A 16455-nucleotide genomic window follows, 5' to 3' on the forward strand; every position below is an offset into this window, starting at 1 on the left:
CATTCTACTTTAATACTACACAAGAGTACTTTCTCACATCTCTCGATAGATTTGTGACAACTTGTTTGTCTCGTCTTATTTGCTACACTTGCAAAAGACTGCCACTATCTTACCTATGCCTCTTCCCCTTCAGTATTTTGTAAATTGTGATCTTATCCTCTTTGGTCCCCCTTTCATATAGTGTTAAGCACATTTACCTGTCATCATACTTTGGTACTTTTATTTATACTACTTAGTTCTTTATATTTATTTATACACTTTATGATGAAAGAAGTATTATAACAATGTAGGCAAAGCCTACAATTGGTCATTATATAAGGTGTAAGAATATTTATGAAATGAAATTTTAATGTTTTATTTTTAATACACATTTTTATGTAAATATATATGGGTTCTGCTAAAAAAAAAAATGTAAGCGTCGAGATGGGATAGCTTTTGTTTTGCACAAAAAATATTTATCACAATTATCCAAAATAGTAATAAATATTGTTTCCCATCTAACAGTGGAAAACATATTTCCTTAGGTGCACTCAATAATAGTTTAATTTTAAGTTTTTATTTAAAAATTGGTAATATACAGTACAGTACCACACACTTAATCCCAAGTCTAACATAAGCATAAAAAAACATGTTTAAAAAAGTCCATATATTCAACAATATTAAATTGTCTTTACTCCAACGAGTTGTCTCTGTCTGCTCCAGCTGTGTCTGCTTCATCCAGGGATGAAAAGTTAAGGAAATGAGCCGGACGATGAACCTCATGATAGAATTCTTTAGGACTAGCCAATTGTAAGTCATACTTCATATTGGGATCATGCCGTACTCCCATGAAATTGTAATTCCAAGAAGCTTGCAAAGGAGTCATGAAAAGCCCCAGGAAGCGATCTGAAAGCAGCATTTGAACTTTTTCGTAATGGGAAGGCAAATAACCTTTGGGATTATTGCCCATGTCTTTGTTGTTGCGACCCCATTCAAAACCAGATGGCGTGAGCTTGTATGCTTGCAATGAACAAGACCCTGGCGTGAATGAACATGTAATAACTATTGTACGGTCTGTGGTCCATGAACTATTATCAGCCATCACAGTGGCATGTGTGGTAATATCATGGGGAGAAAGCTGTGGCAATTCATTAGGTTGGGTATGAATCCATCCCAGAGGCTCTAATTCATTCAAAAATTCATGAGTAGGCAGCTTATGTGGCAGGTGAACCATCTGATGTGTTCCCCATTGTGGTGGCATGACAATACACCGGATTTCTTTTACTTGAGGGTTGTCTGGGGGACTAATACCATACAGGTAGCCTGCTATTTGTGTGCGAAGATCAGAGATGATGATAAATTTTTTCAACACATTTTTGGGCAAGATGTAAGTGAATCCAGTCTCCTTTATGTCATCAGAAGATACATAGATGTAATTTGTTCTCAAATGAAGATTTGTAGCAGAAATTGCTCTTACTCTCCATTCTGTCTTGCTACTGAACGTTGCAGTTTCATAGTTGCTGGTAGTAGAGGTGATTATTTCATCACCATGCTTATTGACAGTTCTGGTAGTTGTGGCAGTAAGCTGAGACTGTTCTTTAGTCTGTTTCTCAATTTCTGCAATCTGCTGTCGTTGTGCTGATGGTGCACTAATTTCCATACCAAGAATGATATCTCTGATTTCTGACTGAGTAAGAGATGCTACATTCACATTGTTCTTTTTACCATAATCAGCAAGAATAAGATCTTTGAGCTGTACTTCAACTTTAACCCAGTCTTCATCTGTAAGAGAGGGCCAAATATGGTGAGGTTCTGTAATAGTGGTCTTGTCTGGTTTCAAAAGAACCTTTGTACGGTCATTATTGACATGAAGAGCTCGTAATATAAGAATAAGACGAGAGAAGGCTGTGTAAGATGATATATTTTTGAGCCAATCATCATAAAGATTAAACAAAACCATCTGGGGTTCAGTAGCTTTAAGGATAAGATCACCAAATTTCTCTACCTTAAGGCAAGCCTGGAAAGGCAGTTGTAGCTCTGAGCCCTTGATCACAATATTGGGAAAATCAAGCAAATGCACCTCAAGAGGATCCAACATACCTTTTCGAGTTACAATGATCTGTTTTGGCTGCTCTTCTACAGGCAAAGATCTAATTAAGGCAGCAACTTCCTCAGCTGTTTTCCATTTAGCCAACTGACCAAGACGCTTTTGACCTGCCCACACAGATGTGTGAATGATCTTTAAGAAGAGCTGACCTGTACGTGGATTGAAGATGAAAATTGCACCATTGATTGGCTTTGTTGTCAAATTACCCTCAAAGGTCTTATGAATAGTTACTCTGTATACATTGGTATCATCCACAAACCAAATAATTTGATTAGAGAATAATTCACCATAATTCTGAGAAGAGAGGTATGGTTCTGTGGGTTCAGAAGAATAAAGCTGAAGACCCTTGCGGATGCGTTCGCGTAGCACATAGAGAGCTGGGTTGGCTTTCATGATCTTTGCCATGGCTTGCTGTATCAAAGGTTTGGCACCTGGGAACCAGTTGCCATATGCACTATGTAGGTTATAAGCTAAATCAATTGCAATCAACACACCTGTTGGAGATGGGTATAAAGACATGTTATCAGTAGTGTAGTCCAAGAACTTTGCTCTTGCATAACGTTCAACATCATGAGAATCATAGTCACCCCATCTTAGCTGAACATCAATCCAGTACTTTTGTGTGGTTGATCCATCCATCGTATCCTTTGAATCTGCCAGAAGTGAAGGCTTTGAATAATTCCATTTGTATGCCGCAAACAACAAGATGTCTGCACATGAGGAATTCATCTTGTATGACTTCCTAGGATGTATGGTCTCCTTTTGTACAGTTTCAATTTCTAGAGCATCAAGTTCTTGATCAAAGACTTGACAAAGATCCATTACCACAGATTCATGGATCTTTTGCCAAAGATGGGCACGGAAAATCTGGATGAGGGAAATCTTGAGAGTAGGAATTTTGCCATGCATGAATATGCCTGTCAGATCAAGTTGTACCTGGAAGCCTACATACACATTGGCTCTGTTAATGGTTGGTGACCACCAAAGAGTAAACCTACGGTTGGGGATTTGGTTAAGACCAGACCTTTGGGCATTAGTCAGTTTCTTGTATTTCATGCTCTCTTCAAAACCAGATGCTTTTTCCCAAAACAACCCCTCCCATGTGGGAAAGTAGGTGCCTTTGAAGAGTGTATGTTCTAAAATCCCCTCTACACCACCCAGTGCTTGGATCATATCAGTACGATAGTTATTCAAATTCCACAGTTTACCATCGTGGCGCTGATGTGTCCACCAGAATGGATTTTGCTTAAGCACCTGATACTGCTTAAACTCTGTACGTATTCTCCATCCTTTGTCATAAGCCAGGGTGTGACGATCTTTTTGAAAAAGCGTGTTGATCCTAGGAATACCTCTATCCCAAGAATCTTCCAAATCTTCTAGAGTAAGACGACGATTTTGTGCAGTTGCTTCTTGTCTCTTCAGGGCATATTCTGCCCACACTCTCTGTGAGTCAAGGAACTCTGTTTCCCAAGGTTGAATGTATCTATAGAGGTTAGGAATAAGTTGGTCTTCATCATGACTCATTCCAGATCTAAAGTGGGTTATACCTACGTCAGTTTGCTTGCTCCATCGCAGATCAGATTGCGGAATGAGCACATGACCCATTGACAACATACCAAGGCCTCCCAATTCTTTTGGAGTGTAAAATACTACTGGGGGAAATCTGGAGGGCATCTTGGAATTCAAGCCAATCTTAATACGTGTCTGAATCTTATTTTCACATTTAACCAGTAGATCTAAAAGCTCTTGAGTGTTAACTACACTCTCTCGGTAATATGTCATGAGACCAATCAATGCTGTATTCCATTTGTTGACAATCTTTGTAAATGTTGTAGAACCAGAGGCCATGAGAATTTGTCTGACACGATTGTGGAATCTCTGCATGGATTCATCATCTACCCGCAAGAAGCACTGTGAAGTTCGTTCTTTGGTTACTTCATTCTGCAAGTTCCACACACCATCCCTGTGCTTGAACTCCTCATGGGTCATGCGACATTTGGGTAAAATACGACATTCAAAGCCAGACATGTTGAATAAAAGATTAGGGTTGTCTTTAGAATACACAGACACAAATGAATTCTCCCAGTTGATGGTTGTGACAGATCGAGGCAATCTGTTTTTTATGTCCCAGAACACAGCACGCCCCAAGTTGACATCGTGTTTCATGAGTCTCATCCTTGCATCCCTTGGCCAACACTTCTTATTGTTGTAACCTACAATATTCTCATTATTTGGATCAGGATGCTCTGTAAGATAGCGTTGGATGAGATCTTTTGCCTCTTCAGCCGAAAAGCGGAAGAATATGTGTATTCTGTCAATATATCGGGAGTAAAGTCTGATGGGATGCTGCGTTTCTGTGGCAACATCCTGGAAATTTAAGAAATCATTGGGCATTTGAGGAGGACCAGACATGTCTGCTGCACGTTTCAGACCCAGGACCAGCAAGTCCATTACTAGACCATAATACTGTACAATAAAAGAAGCAAATTGCAGACCTCGGATAATGCCATAACGGTTAGTATGATTCATGTCTTTATAGTTAATATCTACATTGTTCTTAGCTGTCATGTAATCAGCAATATTATGGTCCACTATCAATCTCAACAACCTGTTAAGCAGAGTAAGATCAATCTTTTCATACAGCTTCTCATACTTTGACTCCAACATTACATTGCACTCTCCATCAGCTGTATCCCAAACATCAGTAAGGTTATTAATTCCTTGGCACCACTTATACACAAGAAGTGGTGGTGGTTCTGAGTCGCCAGGTTTAACCCATGGTGGGAACAGACGGCGCTTATCTGCTTCATACCAGAGGTACTGATCCAGATAAGCATCTGTAATTTTCTCAAGAGGCTCCACATCATAAACAGGAATTAAATGACTGTACAGGTCCATGAATTCAATGCCTACCTCCTTGAAAGCTCTCTGAGTTAGCAAATGACGCTTTATACGAGACAGGGCCTCGTGAGGGTTATCATAAGCTTGTTCAATGAGGCCCAACTCCTCTCTCTGAGATTGATTTAAGCGTGATTTTACACTGTATGCTTCTTTTAGTCTTTCCAAAGCCAGGATAAGCAATTTTGTGTCATGTTTGTAAGAGAGTGGTGGAAAAGGAATGGGAGCAAAGCGCCGTGACTCTAGCCAATGGACTGTGGTAGTGTAAATGGCAACGGCTTCCTCAGGACTGATGTAAGGTCCATCTTTCTGGTAGTTGTGCTGTCGTTCCTGTTCAGATTTCAGATATAACCGTGTAAGTCGACCCATATTCTTTTTGCAAACAGTTTTGTCTACTGTTGCACCACGGCGAATACGTTCACGGTTGTAATGAGCCGTGTTGGTCCACCAATCTGCCTTCATCTTCACATAACGAAGAATCATATTCTCAATGGGTGTTGGAAGGCCAGGTACTTTCCAGGGAATGTTTGCTTTCCAGCATCGCCAGGCCTCAGATAAATGCTGAAGAATGGTTCGAGCTTTATTTTGTTTGATACCCTCTGGCATCATATCCAGTATGTCATGCATAACTGAGGCTCGTAACTCAAGATCAAAATGAGATTCTACTCGCTGCTTGGTCACAGTCTTGGCCACACCTTTACTATGTCGGCCTTCAAACTGACGAGAGAGGAGGTTACCCAGCCAGCGCTCTAACAGTGGGGTAATTCCCCTCATGAAGAAAAGCCAAACCCTCCACCCTGGAGCCCAAAAACCACAACCAGGGCCTTTACCTACTTGACCTGTGTTGAACCTGTAGTAGATGACATGCTTGAGATCTTTGCACATTCTTATCTGTCTCATGAGTTTGTATTTGTACCTATACATACCAGTCAGCTGACCAACATGTGCAAAAATGTACTGAAGGCCATCTGCTAGCTGAAATGCATCGACATTGTTTAGCCTGTATTGCACATGAGCATCAACCACCAATTTTGTTAATCTCAAAATTTCACGACATAAGTGAAATGCATTTCCAAACCTTGACTTCTTTCGTTCTTTAGTTGTCAGGGTTTTAACAGGTTTCAAGTTGAAGTTGTAATCCAAGTGCAAATAATTAAGATTTTTGCGATGAATAAGGAGATTGAGCATGTTATACCCCTGACGGCAGACTTGTAGGCCAACCTCAACCCAATCTAAAGTTGTAGTCTGGAAAAACTTGGTGGCTTTGAAAGAACGGAACAAGTAGCGCTTTTTCTGAGCTTTGGGTGGACGGTGCTTCAGAGCATTCAGGACATAATACTTCAACAGCTTCTGGTATGACACACGTACCTGAAGAAAAAATAAACAATCATTTGTAAACCTACCATTGCATAAAGCTAGCAATATCCATGTTGCTTTAATCTTATAAAAATCTAAGATTTTCATGCTCATGTCTAGTGGTTCAAATCCAATGTTCTATGAAATCTCTAAAATGTATGATTACTGCATACGCCTCATCCTTAAATAATAATAATAATAATAATAATAATAATAATAATAATAATAATATTGAAGTCAATGCTGTAGCACTCCAAGAGTCCAGTTATAATAACTAAGTAAACTGCTATTGAGGTTTCTCCAAAAGTGGTCAATAAAGAGGAGAAACATTTCAGAGAAAGTTAAGAGTGAGAAATTAAGAGACATTATACAAGACAGTCATTATGTAAGTGATCATAGTACTGAATAACATAATAAAAACTCCATTTTGTAACCTAATTTGAAAGCCTCTTCAGATAAAGTAAAGCTGGAACCAAGGCATAAAAATGTTATTAATGCTTGTAAAACTGTGAATTAAAAATTGGATCTAAACAGATTTCTTTTGCTCAATGTAAAAATGGATATTGCACCAATCAAATTCTTAGCATCAGAATGAATTGTTCCGATTCTTTCCACCCATGAAAGGTAAATTTTGCATCAACAAAATAAATGAAACAAAGAATACTTAAAAAGCTATTAACACATCAGGCATAAACCTTATAGCTCCAATACTTTTATAATCTATTATCTACAAAGAAGACAGATTTATAAGAATCTAAATGATAGTGATACAGCACACCAGAATGTGTGCATCACCATCTCATATTCTGCTTTCATGGCATGGGAAGAAATCAGCCCAGAAGAAAAAGGAAAATATTTAAGATGATTAAAGATATTTATGATGACACACTAACTATTCACCATAGCTTCCACACTAAATATATATTGCAGCATCATGTAAAATAAATGCCGTTACATATTCCACTTAAGTTAGTAAGAAAACAGCAGACAAAAGACTCATGCTCACCAATTTATCACCAATATTACAAAATCAATCATCAAAATATATTATTAACCTTAACTGGTTGACCTGGAGGGCAATGCTCACGATACCACATCTTAACCAGAGGGACATCGATAGCTCTTCTCATTGTGCCAGAACGCATGTTGAATGGCCGGGGCCCCCACAACAAGGCAATACCATTGGCAGTTGCATCATCATAAAGCTGCCATTCCTTCAGTAGTGCATCTACATCTTCTGGTAATTCAAAGTCCTGAAATACCATTAATGAAGAACAGTTAATCCCTAAAATTAAATGTTTAAGATAATAACAGAAGTACTACAGAATTATATTAACAGAGGTATTAATAACATAAGTATAATGATAATGTTATACACAGTATATTAACTTATCAGTTATAAAGGCATACTGTGGAGATGCAAACAGAAGAACTTTCGAAAGCAATAATGATGCCTTAAACGAGAAAGAGGGATCAGCTTTCTTATATTACTGTAATATACAGTATTGAAGAGTGAGATTAGCTAGTTGTCAAGCAGGGCTAAAATGGTAGCATAAAATTAGAGCTACTAATAGTGTACTGACATCTGTATACAATGTGGATGTAATGACAAAGTTAAATACAGTAGTAAGTTTAGAATAAGTGGTCCAAATAGCAAGAATTTTTTTTTTTAAATCATGAAAGCTCTAACTCTCAAAAACAGTCTCTTGGGCCCAGTAAATGCTGCCATTGGCACGGCAGAATCAAATGTCACCCCATGTGGCAGTGCCAAAAATCATTGATCATATTTCTTTCAAACCCTCACACCTTACTACATATAAAGTACTTAAAGTTGTAAAAAATTGGTACAGACAAAGTACTTATTTTAGAATACACCACCAAAAACTGGTCAGTTGCCAATAGCATGGATAAATGGTGAGAACATCCCTTGTTGCGTTGTGCAGTTGAAAGGTTAAAAGGGTTAATATATATGCTTCAATATGCCCGGTTTTATTAGGCTAATTTACTCTACTAAAATTAAAGTCACATATAACACATTCTACTGGCCCTAATTATTTCTTCTCATTAACATCATCGTCCAGCTTAACTCACCTCATCATCATCTGGTAACAGAACCTCCCCTTTCACAGTGTTGCGGTGAGAGATGGGGTTAATCAGAGGATCAAAATAAAAGGCTGGGAGGTCAGGGTCCTCTGTTTTGATGTAAAGAACAACTGGAGTATGATACCAGCTGAGATGAACATACTGGGGCATGTTGTTAAACAGATACGGGAAAGCTATTCTGTACTCTGTTCGCACTTGGTGGCGCACAATGATCTTGTTTATATCATTAAATTCATTCCAGTCTTCATCAGCAGGGTTCATATCCTTAATTAATGGTTCAAACTTTGGTCCACCAGGTAAAGCCATATTCAATGCCTGCAAACATATATAAAAGTATTATTGTTATGCAAGAGAAACTTCATCTGTATTACAGAAATTTTGAAGGACTTTATTATCAGCTTGTATAACACTTTCACTCACTGACAAGAGACAAGATAAACACTGTTTAAAAAAGGAAGAATTGTAGGTATATATGGAATATGGATGTAATTAAATTTAAACAAAATAAATAAATATGGGATAGTTATGAATAATCAGTTCAAATTCAACGAACAATTATCACAATTTAAAAATATATTTTTTTTTATTTTTTTTTAGAATTAGTGGTTATAATAATGACTTAAAAAGAGTTAAATAAATTATACAGCCTAAAACCATGGAGAAAATGAGAAGGTGAATATCAGTGAATCTAAAAATGTTAATATGGGAGATTTACACAAAGATACAGATCAATAAAATTGTAAGACAAAACAAATGTGTGTATATGCATTAAGTGTTTACAAACATACCAACTTCTTTATTAGAGGCAAAGTAACAAAGTTCTGGCAAGGCAAAGTGTATGAATAAAATGAAACAATAGTATCTGAGAGTTCAATGAAGTTCTTTTAGATAAATATGAATAAAGGTGTTTGGATAACTCAGGAAGTATTGGGATCACATACATCTGACTGCAACATAGGAAACTAATGGGATATGAAAATAAAAGCTTGATAATGTATAAAAGAACATCCAACAAAGAGAAGCACAAAGCTGTTTCACTGCACGTTCAACACTAACCTTTGCTGTGAAGAAAGACTTCAAATCAAACAGATAAAAGTAATTGTTATCAGAAACATCTGTTAGCAATTGATTTGCAAGTCGATACAACGTAGCCATTTGAGGAAGAGTCAGACGCCACTTGCGATATGTAGGGCCATTAACGTGCTTTGTATCTATTAGAGGCTTGTGCTCATAAAACCAATCTGCAACCTATGGAATATTACAAAATTAGTTTACATAAATCACACTGCTAGACTAAATTATGAGTACCTCAATCAAAGTTTGGAAAATATTGATCTCCAACATGAAGTATTTAATAATAAATATTAATGGAAAAAATAACTTGTGCCTTTAGAAAACTATTTAATATCGTAATAAAGAATTAAGTATATATAACAGTATTAAGTAAAAAAAAAAAAATACTATGATCAACAAATATTCTTTAACACTTGGTTTAGGTTTACACTCTAGGCTCAAATTTCCAAAAGGAAGACTTAAACCAGGTGGGATAGGGCCTTCTGGTCCAATCTGATCACAGGGCAAAGTCTCAAGAGAGGATGAACACTCCTACTCTACCTTCTGCCCTTTGGATAAGTAAAAAAAAAGTATGAAATGTGCTTGTTAAAGGATAGAGCATGGACACTTATCTTGATCCACCCAACTCGTAGCCATAAGCCATTTTCCTGTTATCCAAGTAACCATTCAGCTAACAAGAAATATGAAGATGACACTTTACATGAATATGGGCCCCACAATGAACATGACAGGCTCAGTAAAGATAAATAAAAAAACTCACTAAAGTAATTCAGGTACTGAATGCCTAGCTGCATTACTGATTTTACTGCAACAATATTCATAAATCAAAGTGATTAATTTTACAAAATATGATTATTCAGCATAAAACAGCTCATCCCCAGCCACAGCTTCGGCATTCACCGGCTGATATTATAGCAGCCTTGTTCTAAAAATATAGTTGCTCTTCACAATATAAATTTTAATGCACAATGCATGCACTCTACACTTTCTCTCAAGGCATGAGATACAAACATTGTCTTTAATCACTATAAAGTTATTTCTTAAAAGTTAAAACTTCTTAACATATATCAATTGAAGTACAAAGTTATATAACTATAATTATGAGACAGACACAGAATGAATAATCTTACATGGGAACAAATATTGCACATCAATAAAGAACAAAAGTCTCACCTCCACATCTTCCTCAGGGTCTAATTCCATTTGAATGGCTTCAAGTGGTTCTACATCCAACACATTATCTGCAAAATCCAGAGGTGGCTCCTCGTCATCAAATGGAGGAAATCTCATCCTCTTGAAGTGTCGTCGATCTCTCTTTTCTCGTCGCATCATCATCCACATGGTAGACCACTGGGAGATGTAGACTGGCTCAATCACCCATGGGATCTCGTTGACAAATGTGATTGCTCCGGTGATATGGTACAGAACCTACACACAAAACACATTTAATAGCTAATAGGAAAAAATTGATATTAATATATTTTATTTACAAAAAACTAAATAAATCCTAGATATACAGGTACACACCATAAAGTAATTAATCCGATCAACTTCACAGATTCCTTCAAAACACTTAAAGGTTGATTGCTTCATGTAACATGATCTCCCAAAGCACAAATTTGTGCATATACTGAACAGCTCATGCAGACCTTAAATATGACAATTATTTATGACACAAATTGGAAACTCAAGATATGTTTGTTTAATATTTTGCTATATGTATGAATATTAACAACTTAGTTTCCATGAGACATTCTCCCTTAATTCTCCAGGTTGTATGAAACTACTGCACACAAATTGCACAAATAAATGGATCCTCATCCAGATATGGTTTTAGGGCAGCAGGTTCCTCCTTATTAGAATAAGGGTCTGACCCAGGTAAACAAAATTACACTGCATGTAATGTACTAGGAATGATTTATACCCTCTGAGCTACACACATTAAATGTCTGCAGTTTAGAGATGCATATTAACATATGATAATGTCAGTCTAACCTGGACATCCCTTATCTGTTCCCAAGGCATTGGCATGTTTTCAAGCAACTTCAGTACAGCATGGGGCATGAACTTTAGTGCTCCCAAATATACACGCTTGTCATGACGGTATTTACGGCTTGACATGTCACCATGGTCACGAATAATCTTGCGGATGTGTTCTGGAGGCATCTCTTCTTTCTGCACATCAATAAAGCCAAACTTCCTTTTTTCTGCATACTTCTTATTGTGAAGCTGTTGCCATCTGATAAAGGAAAATGCAACATTATTTAATATATATATACAAAACTGTATTCAATGGGCTAAAATGATAGTATATGCTTTGTTTTATTTGCATTGCATATTTAATTTACAAGCAAAATGAGTTAAAATTCATGAACAAATCCACAAGGGCCGCGATGAGGGTTCGAACCTACGTCCAGGATGATCCCAGATGCGCCTTAGTCGACTGCGCTACTACATAGTTATGGCTATAGTTGTTATTAAGCTATTGCGATCCTTAGAGAGTAACATGGATCAATATATACTATACTTAAGCTCAAAATGCACTAGAAAATTTTAAAACAACACACTACTGAAAACCTATTTAATCTCTACTGATTCACATGATTTATAGTTTATGTCACCGGTATACAGAAATCCTCTAAAACAAACCAATTGAGAACACATGAACCACCACTAAATGAGAAAAGAAAGCTAATTATTTGTTTAATTTTCACCAGAATTCAAAATATGGTACCTGCGAGCTTTTTCCTGCATCTTCTCCAAGGAAACATTTTCAACTGGTGGAGGCCCAGCCTGAGGTCGTGGGATGGCCTGAGCCTGAGAATGGGCTTGGGCTTGAGCTTGAAAGTGTGCATGCATCTGAGCATGGGCCTGGGCCTGAGCAGCAGCAAGCTGAGCCTGCTGCTGGGCCATGTAAGCCCATGGGCTGCCCGGAATAAGGTACGGAGGCAGCGCCATTTCTTCTTTGCCTGAAAGGTAAATCTGAATATTAAAATAGTGGAATCAAATAATTATAAATTACAAAAACTAAATTTACTAGGGGTACGAAGAAAAGAAAAAAGTACAAGAAAATTAAATATGTACTATAATGAATATGACACCAAATAATAATAATAATTTATAATGATAATGTCCTAAATAAAGCAAACCCATTCAATGCTCTGTCTGGGCACTGTCAGTATCTGGACTTTAATCACTGCTGAAAATCAAGTTATATTCCATTGCCCAGTGGAATCTTGCATTTTGCAAGGGCTGTATATTGGGTACAGAGCTTTTCATCATATTCAGATTACATTTTGTTCATTTACTGCTACTCCTTGTTACAACTGTCAGAAAATTTAATATCCATCACTACACTTTGTCTTTTTTCATTCCTTTGAACTTTATTTTCCCACAGAAAACTCTGGGTTCAGGCCAGAGTGTAGAGACCAAAAGTGGTAAGCAAGGCATCAACTCAAAAGCCCAATCATTTCCTGAACTATGGATGGAGGGAACATGCCATTAGGCATTCCACAGATCCAGAACAAGCCGAGACTGGCCTGATACCAGCTTGCGAATTAGTGGTCACCTTTAATGACAGAGGATGAATTATTAAAACTGATTCATTGTGTAGTGAGACAGGCAGTCTGAATATACATACAGTACATGTTAGGCTTATACATACAGTACATGTTAGGCTTATACATACAGTACATGTTGTTAGGATTGAGGCCCCCTGTCACGTGAATCCCCTGCATAGCAGTGGAACTGCCTTTTCCCTTCACCTTCAATGCCTCTGCACTGGAAGTATACATCTACACCAGCCCAGATGAGTCATCAGTCCTGACACCTCTCCATACCCCCCCCGCAGGGCCTGGCATGGCCTGGTCCGACTCACAGGCAAGCCGGGTGCCTCTGCTAACCGGTAGTTTGCCCCCACAAACAAGCAGTTAGCCGCCTTCAGCTGACAGTGGTGCAGCTCAACACAAAGGCACCGCCAGCCACAACGAGCAGTTTGCTAGTTGACCTGAGGTCCACCTCGCGTTTACACTGGATGAGTCATCACCGCAGGACTATATAAGGGCGCTGCCTCCCTGGAGAGTCAGTCTCTCCCTTAGTGCTCTAGGATCACCTTTGTCTCTCTCACCCGTCGTCCACCTTCAGCCAACATCGTGTGATTGATGCCATGGTGGTATGGTAGCTGTCTTCAGTACACCAGTATATCTTTATGCTTTTCTTCTTTGCTAATACTGTAGTTTATTTTTACATTTAAAAGCATACTAACTTGTTCACTTTTGCATTACATGATAGCCAAGTATTTTCAGGGGCATTTATGTTCATTAATATTTCAGTAAATTGTTTAATTATTTATTTGATGATTTTTATTTGTTTCCACCTGCAACTTACATACTGCAAGGCCAATAGCAGCATTTTTGTTTTATTATGTGCGGGAGAGCCATACCATCTTGGTTCAGTATAGCTGTGATACCACAACCCATCACACCCCCCATAACATTAATTACTAACCCTCCCCAGAATGCAACCCCACAACAAAATGGCTAACTCTTGAGTACGTATTTACTGCTAGGTGAACAGCTGCATTAGGTGATAGGAAACATGCCCAACCATTTCTGCCCTGCTCAGGATTTGATCCTGGAATTCTCAATTGTGGGTCTAGAATGAACCCACCTGTTCTACTGGGATCTTTTGGCTGAAATTGACTGAAGCATGGAAAGCTCATAATGAAACCTGGCATCAGTGGCCGAGAGATGGATGGAGAAGTGACCAGGCTCAGGTATGCCTCCCAAGCAAACCACGTGTGAAAGGTTTTACAGCTCCATCACTCCATCCACATCCACCATAAGCCAGAGACTTTTGTCGCACTAACAGAGACAAAACTTGAAGGAAATATTTTAAATGAGGTCATATTCCCGAGGAGTTAATTTGGAAATGTGACAAAACAATTAGGAAGAGTGGAGGTGATGCTGTACAGGGAAAGAATGCCTAAAGGTAAAAAGAGTAAACAATCAAGAATCCAGGAGATATGAACATAATGCCTCTGCAAATTTGGAATCAGGATGATAAACTAATGATCATAAATGCTTGCCTGCCTCCTCCCCCCCACTCCCAGAACCCCAAGGTAACTAGGGATTCTGTGAGAGATAATGAAAAATTTTAATTCTAATCATATGCAAATGTATTTGAGTCATTTTTGTTTTTCTCATTTAACTTGTATCAGGAACAAAGACAGAAATTGTTCCCTTTCAGTGTGTTTATATAAAGCATGACCCAGAATTATTTCAAGGGTACAAAAATTTAGAAATGCTGCTTTAAACAAACCTAACCGAACATATCTTTTCCCAGGTTACAAAAATATAATTTGTTTAATATATACTGTACATGGTGTGTATGATGTCGGTGACAATTGTGTTGCCTCTGGTGAACTATTAGGATACTGCCATGTGTGAGGGTAGCATTTTTACCCTTTTTAGATGCTTTCACATGGGAGTAACATTTCATCCAGTTTTAGGCACCCTGAACCAAGATTGATCATGACAGTAGTAGTTAATTTTTCTTAAGGTAATCACAACTTACTTTAGTAGCAAAATGGTTGATCATTCTGTTTATTATAACACGATCAGTGGGTAATCCTAGCGAAAAATGCTTTTAATTGCTCTGTTATTGTGACAGAAAATATTTTGCATGAAAAGAAATGGTAGCAGTTAGTCTGTACCAGTACTTCAATAAACTTAACTAAACCTAATCTGGCAAAATGGGACCTTATAATAATAATCATTTCCATTGTATGTGGACAGGAAGCCTGTGTGTGTGTGTGTGTGTGTGTGTGTGTGTGTGTGTGTGTGTGTGTGTGTGTGTGTGTGTGTGTGTGTGTGTGTGTGTGTGTGTGTGTGTGTGTATATGTATATACAGTTTATGCTTTAATTAGGTGTTCCCTTAAAGTTGAACTAATGACCTTCCCCAGGATACAAACCCACAGGAGTTGCCTAACTCCTGGGTACTTATTTCCTGATAGATGAACCGAGGCACTAGGTGAAAGGAAACGTGCCCAACCATTTCTGTCTCGCTCGGGAATAGAACTTGGGTTACTCAACTGGAAGTCGAGAAGGAAGCCATCGGTACGCGGACCTTCAACCACACTTAACCAAAACCCATCCTAACCTAATAATACTTGTCACGCTCAAGATAAAAAATACATATTGGTATTCAGGAAGGGTGGTCATGCTGCTTTTATACTATACAGGTACTGGTACACACATACTAAAGCATTAAAGAGCATTTTTTTTCGGGGTAAACACATTTGTTTGGCTATGCTATTGCGATGTTTTTATTGTATGAATATTTTCGTCAGTAAGAACACAAAATAAATTTATCAAATATAGCTCTAACTATAAAAATAAATCCGTATGGAAATAATGTGACAAATCCACTCGTTTACCTGGTGGTGGTTAATATACACTAGGGCATCTCTGGTCCGCCTGTTGTTTACGCTGGTCGGCCCGAGCCTCCTGCTACAAACGTCTGGCTGCTCCACACCACAAGATTATCCACAACAATATTATCCCCAATTACAAATTTAATAGAATAATATGTCTATCATTCAGGAATTATTTTATTTATTTAAAATCTTTTTTTTATTCTAAATATTGTTCCAAGCCAGAGTTTTATAAATATATTAATCACTGATTAGTATGATTAACTTGATACATGTAGATCTGGATAAAAATGAGTTCCCTGTTGGATTATTTGTTGACCTACGTAAGGCTTTTGACACTGTCAACCACACCAAAACCTTCTTCTTAAATTGCATCATTATGGAGGCAGAGGTCACTCCCTCCAATACCTTCAATCTTACCTTAGTGACAGGCTCCAGTATGTTTCTGTGAATAATTCAATTTCTCCCACCCTACCCATCAATATTGGTGTTCCACAGGGCAGCA

General features: G+C 37.9%; 1 protein-coding gene across 1 annotated transcript; it reads right to left on the minus strand.

Annotated features, from left to right (window-relative positions):
• Positions 1–339: 339 nt before the first annotated feature.
• On the minus strand, positions 340–16051 carry LOC138349881 (pre-mRNA-processing-splicing factor 8-like). Its single transcript, XM_069338324.1, has 8 exons — positions 15954–16051; positions 12252–12486; positions 11513–11756; positions 10691–10945; positions 9500–9691; positions 8432–8758; positions 7396–7593; positions 340–6352 (listed from the first exon to the last, which is right to left on the minus strand). The coding sequence occupies exons 2-8, from the start codon at positions 12473–12475 to the stop codon at positions 671–673; spliced, it is 7122 nt and encodes a 2373-aa protein (XP_069194425.1). The 5' UTR covers positions 12476–12486; positions 15954–16051; the 3' UTR covers positions 340–670.
• Positions 16052–16455: the final 404 nt, after the last annotated feature.

This window comes from Procambarus clarkii, chromosome 39 (assembly GCF_040958095.1).
Source record: "Procambarus clarkii isolate CNS0578487 chromosome 39, FALCON_Pclarkii_2.0, whole genome shotgun sequence".
NCBI classification, from domain to species: Eukaryota; Metazoa; Arthropoda; class Malacostraca; order Decapoda; family Cambaridae; genus Procambarus; species Procambarus clarkii.

Coding starts and splice junctions, on each gene's coding strand:
- LOC138349881 (XM_069338324.1), bottom strand. CDS start 12,475: ATGGCGCTGCCTCCGTACCTTATTCCGGGCAGCCCATGGGCTTACATG. Junction 11,757..12,251: donor ATGCAGGAAAAAGCTCGCAG/GTACCATATTTT, acceptor TTCCTTTATCAG/ATGGCAACAGCTTCACAATA. Junction 7,594..8,431: donor TGTTACCAGATGATGATGAG/GTGAGTTAAGCT, acceptor ATGGTATTTCAG/GACTTTGAATTACCAGAAGA.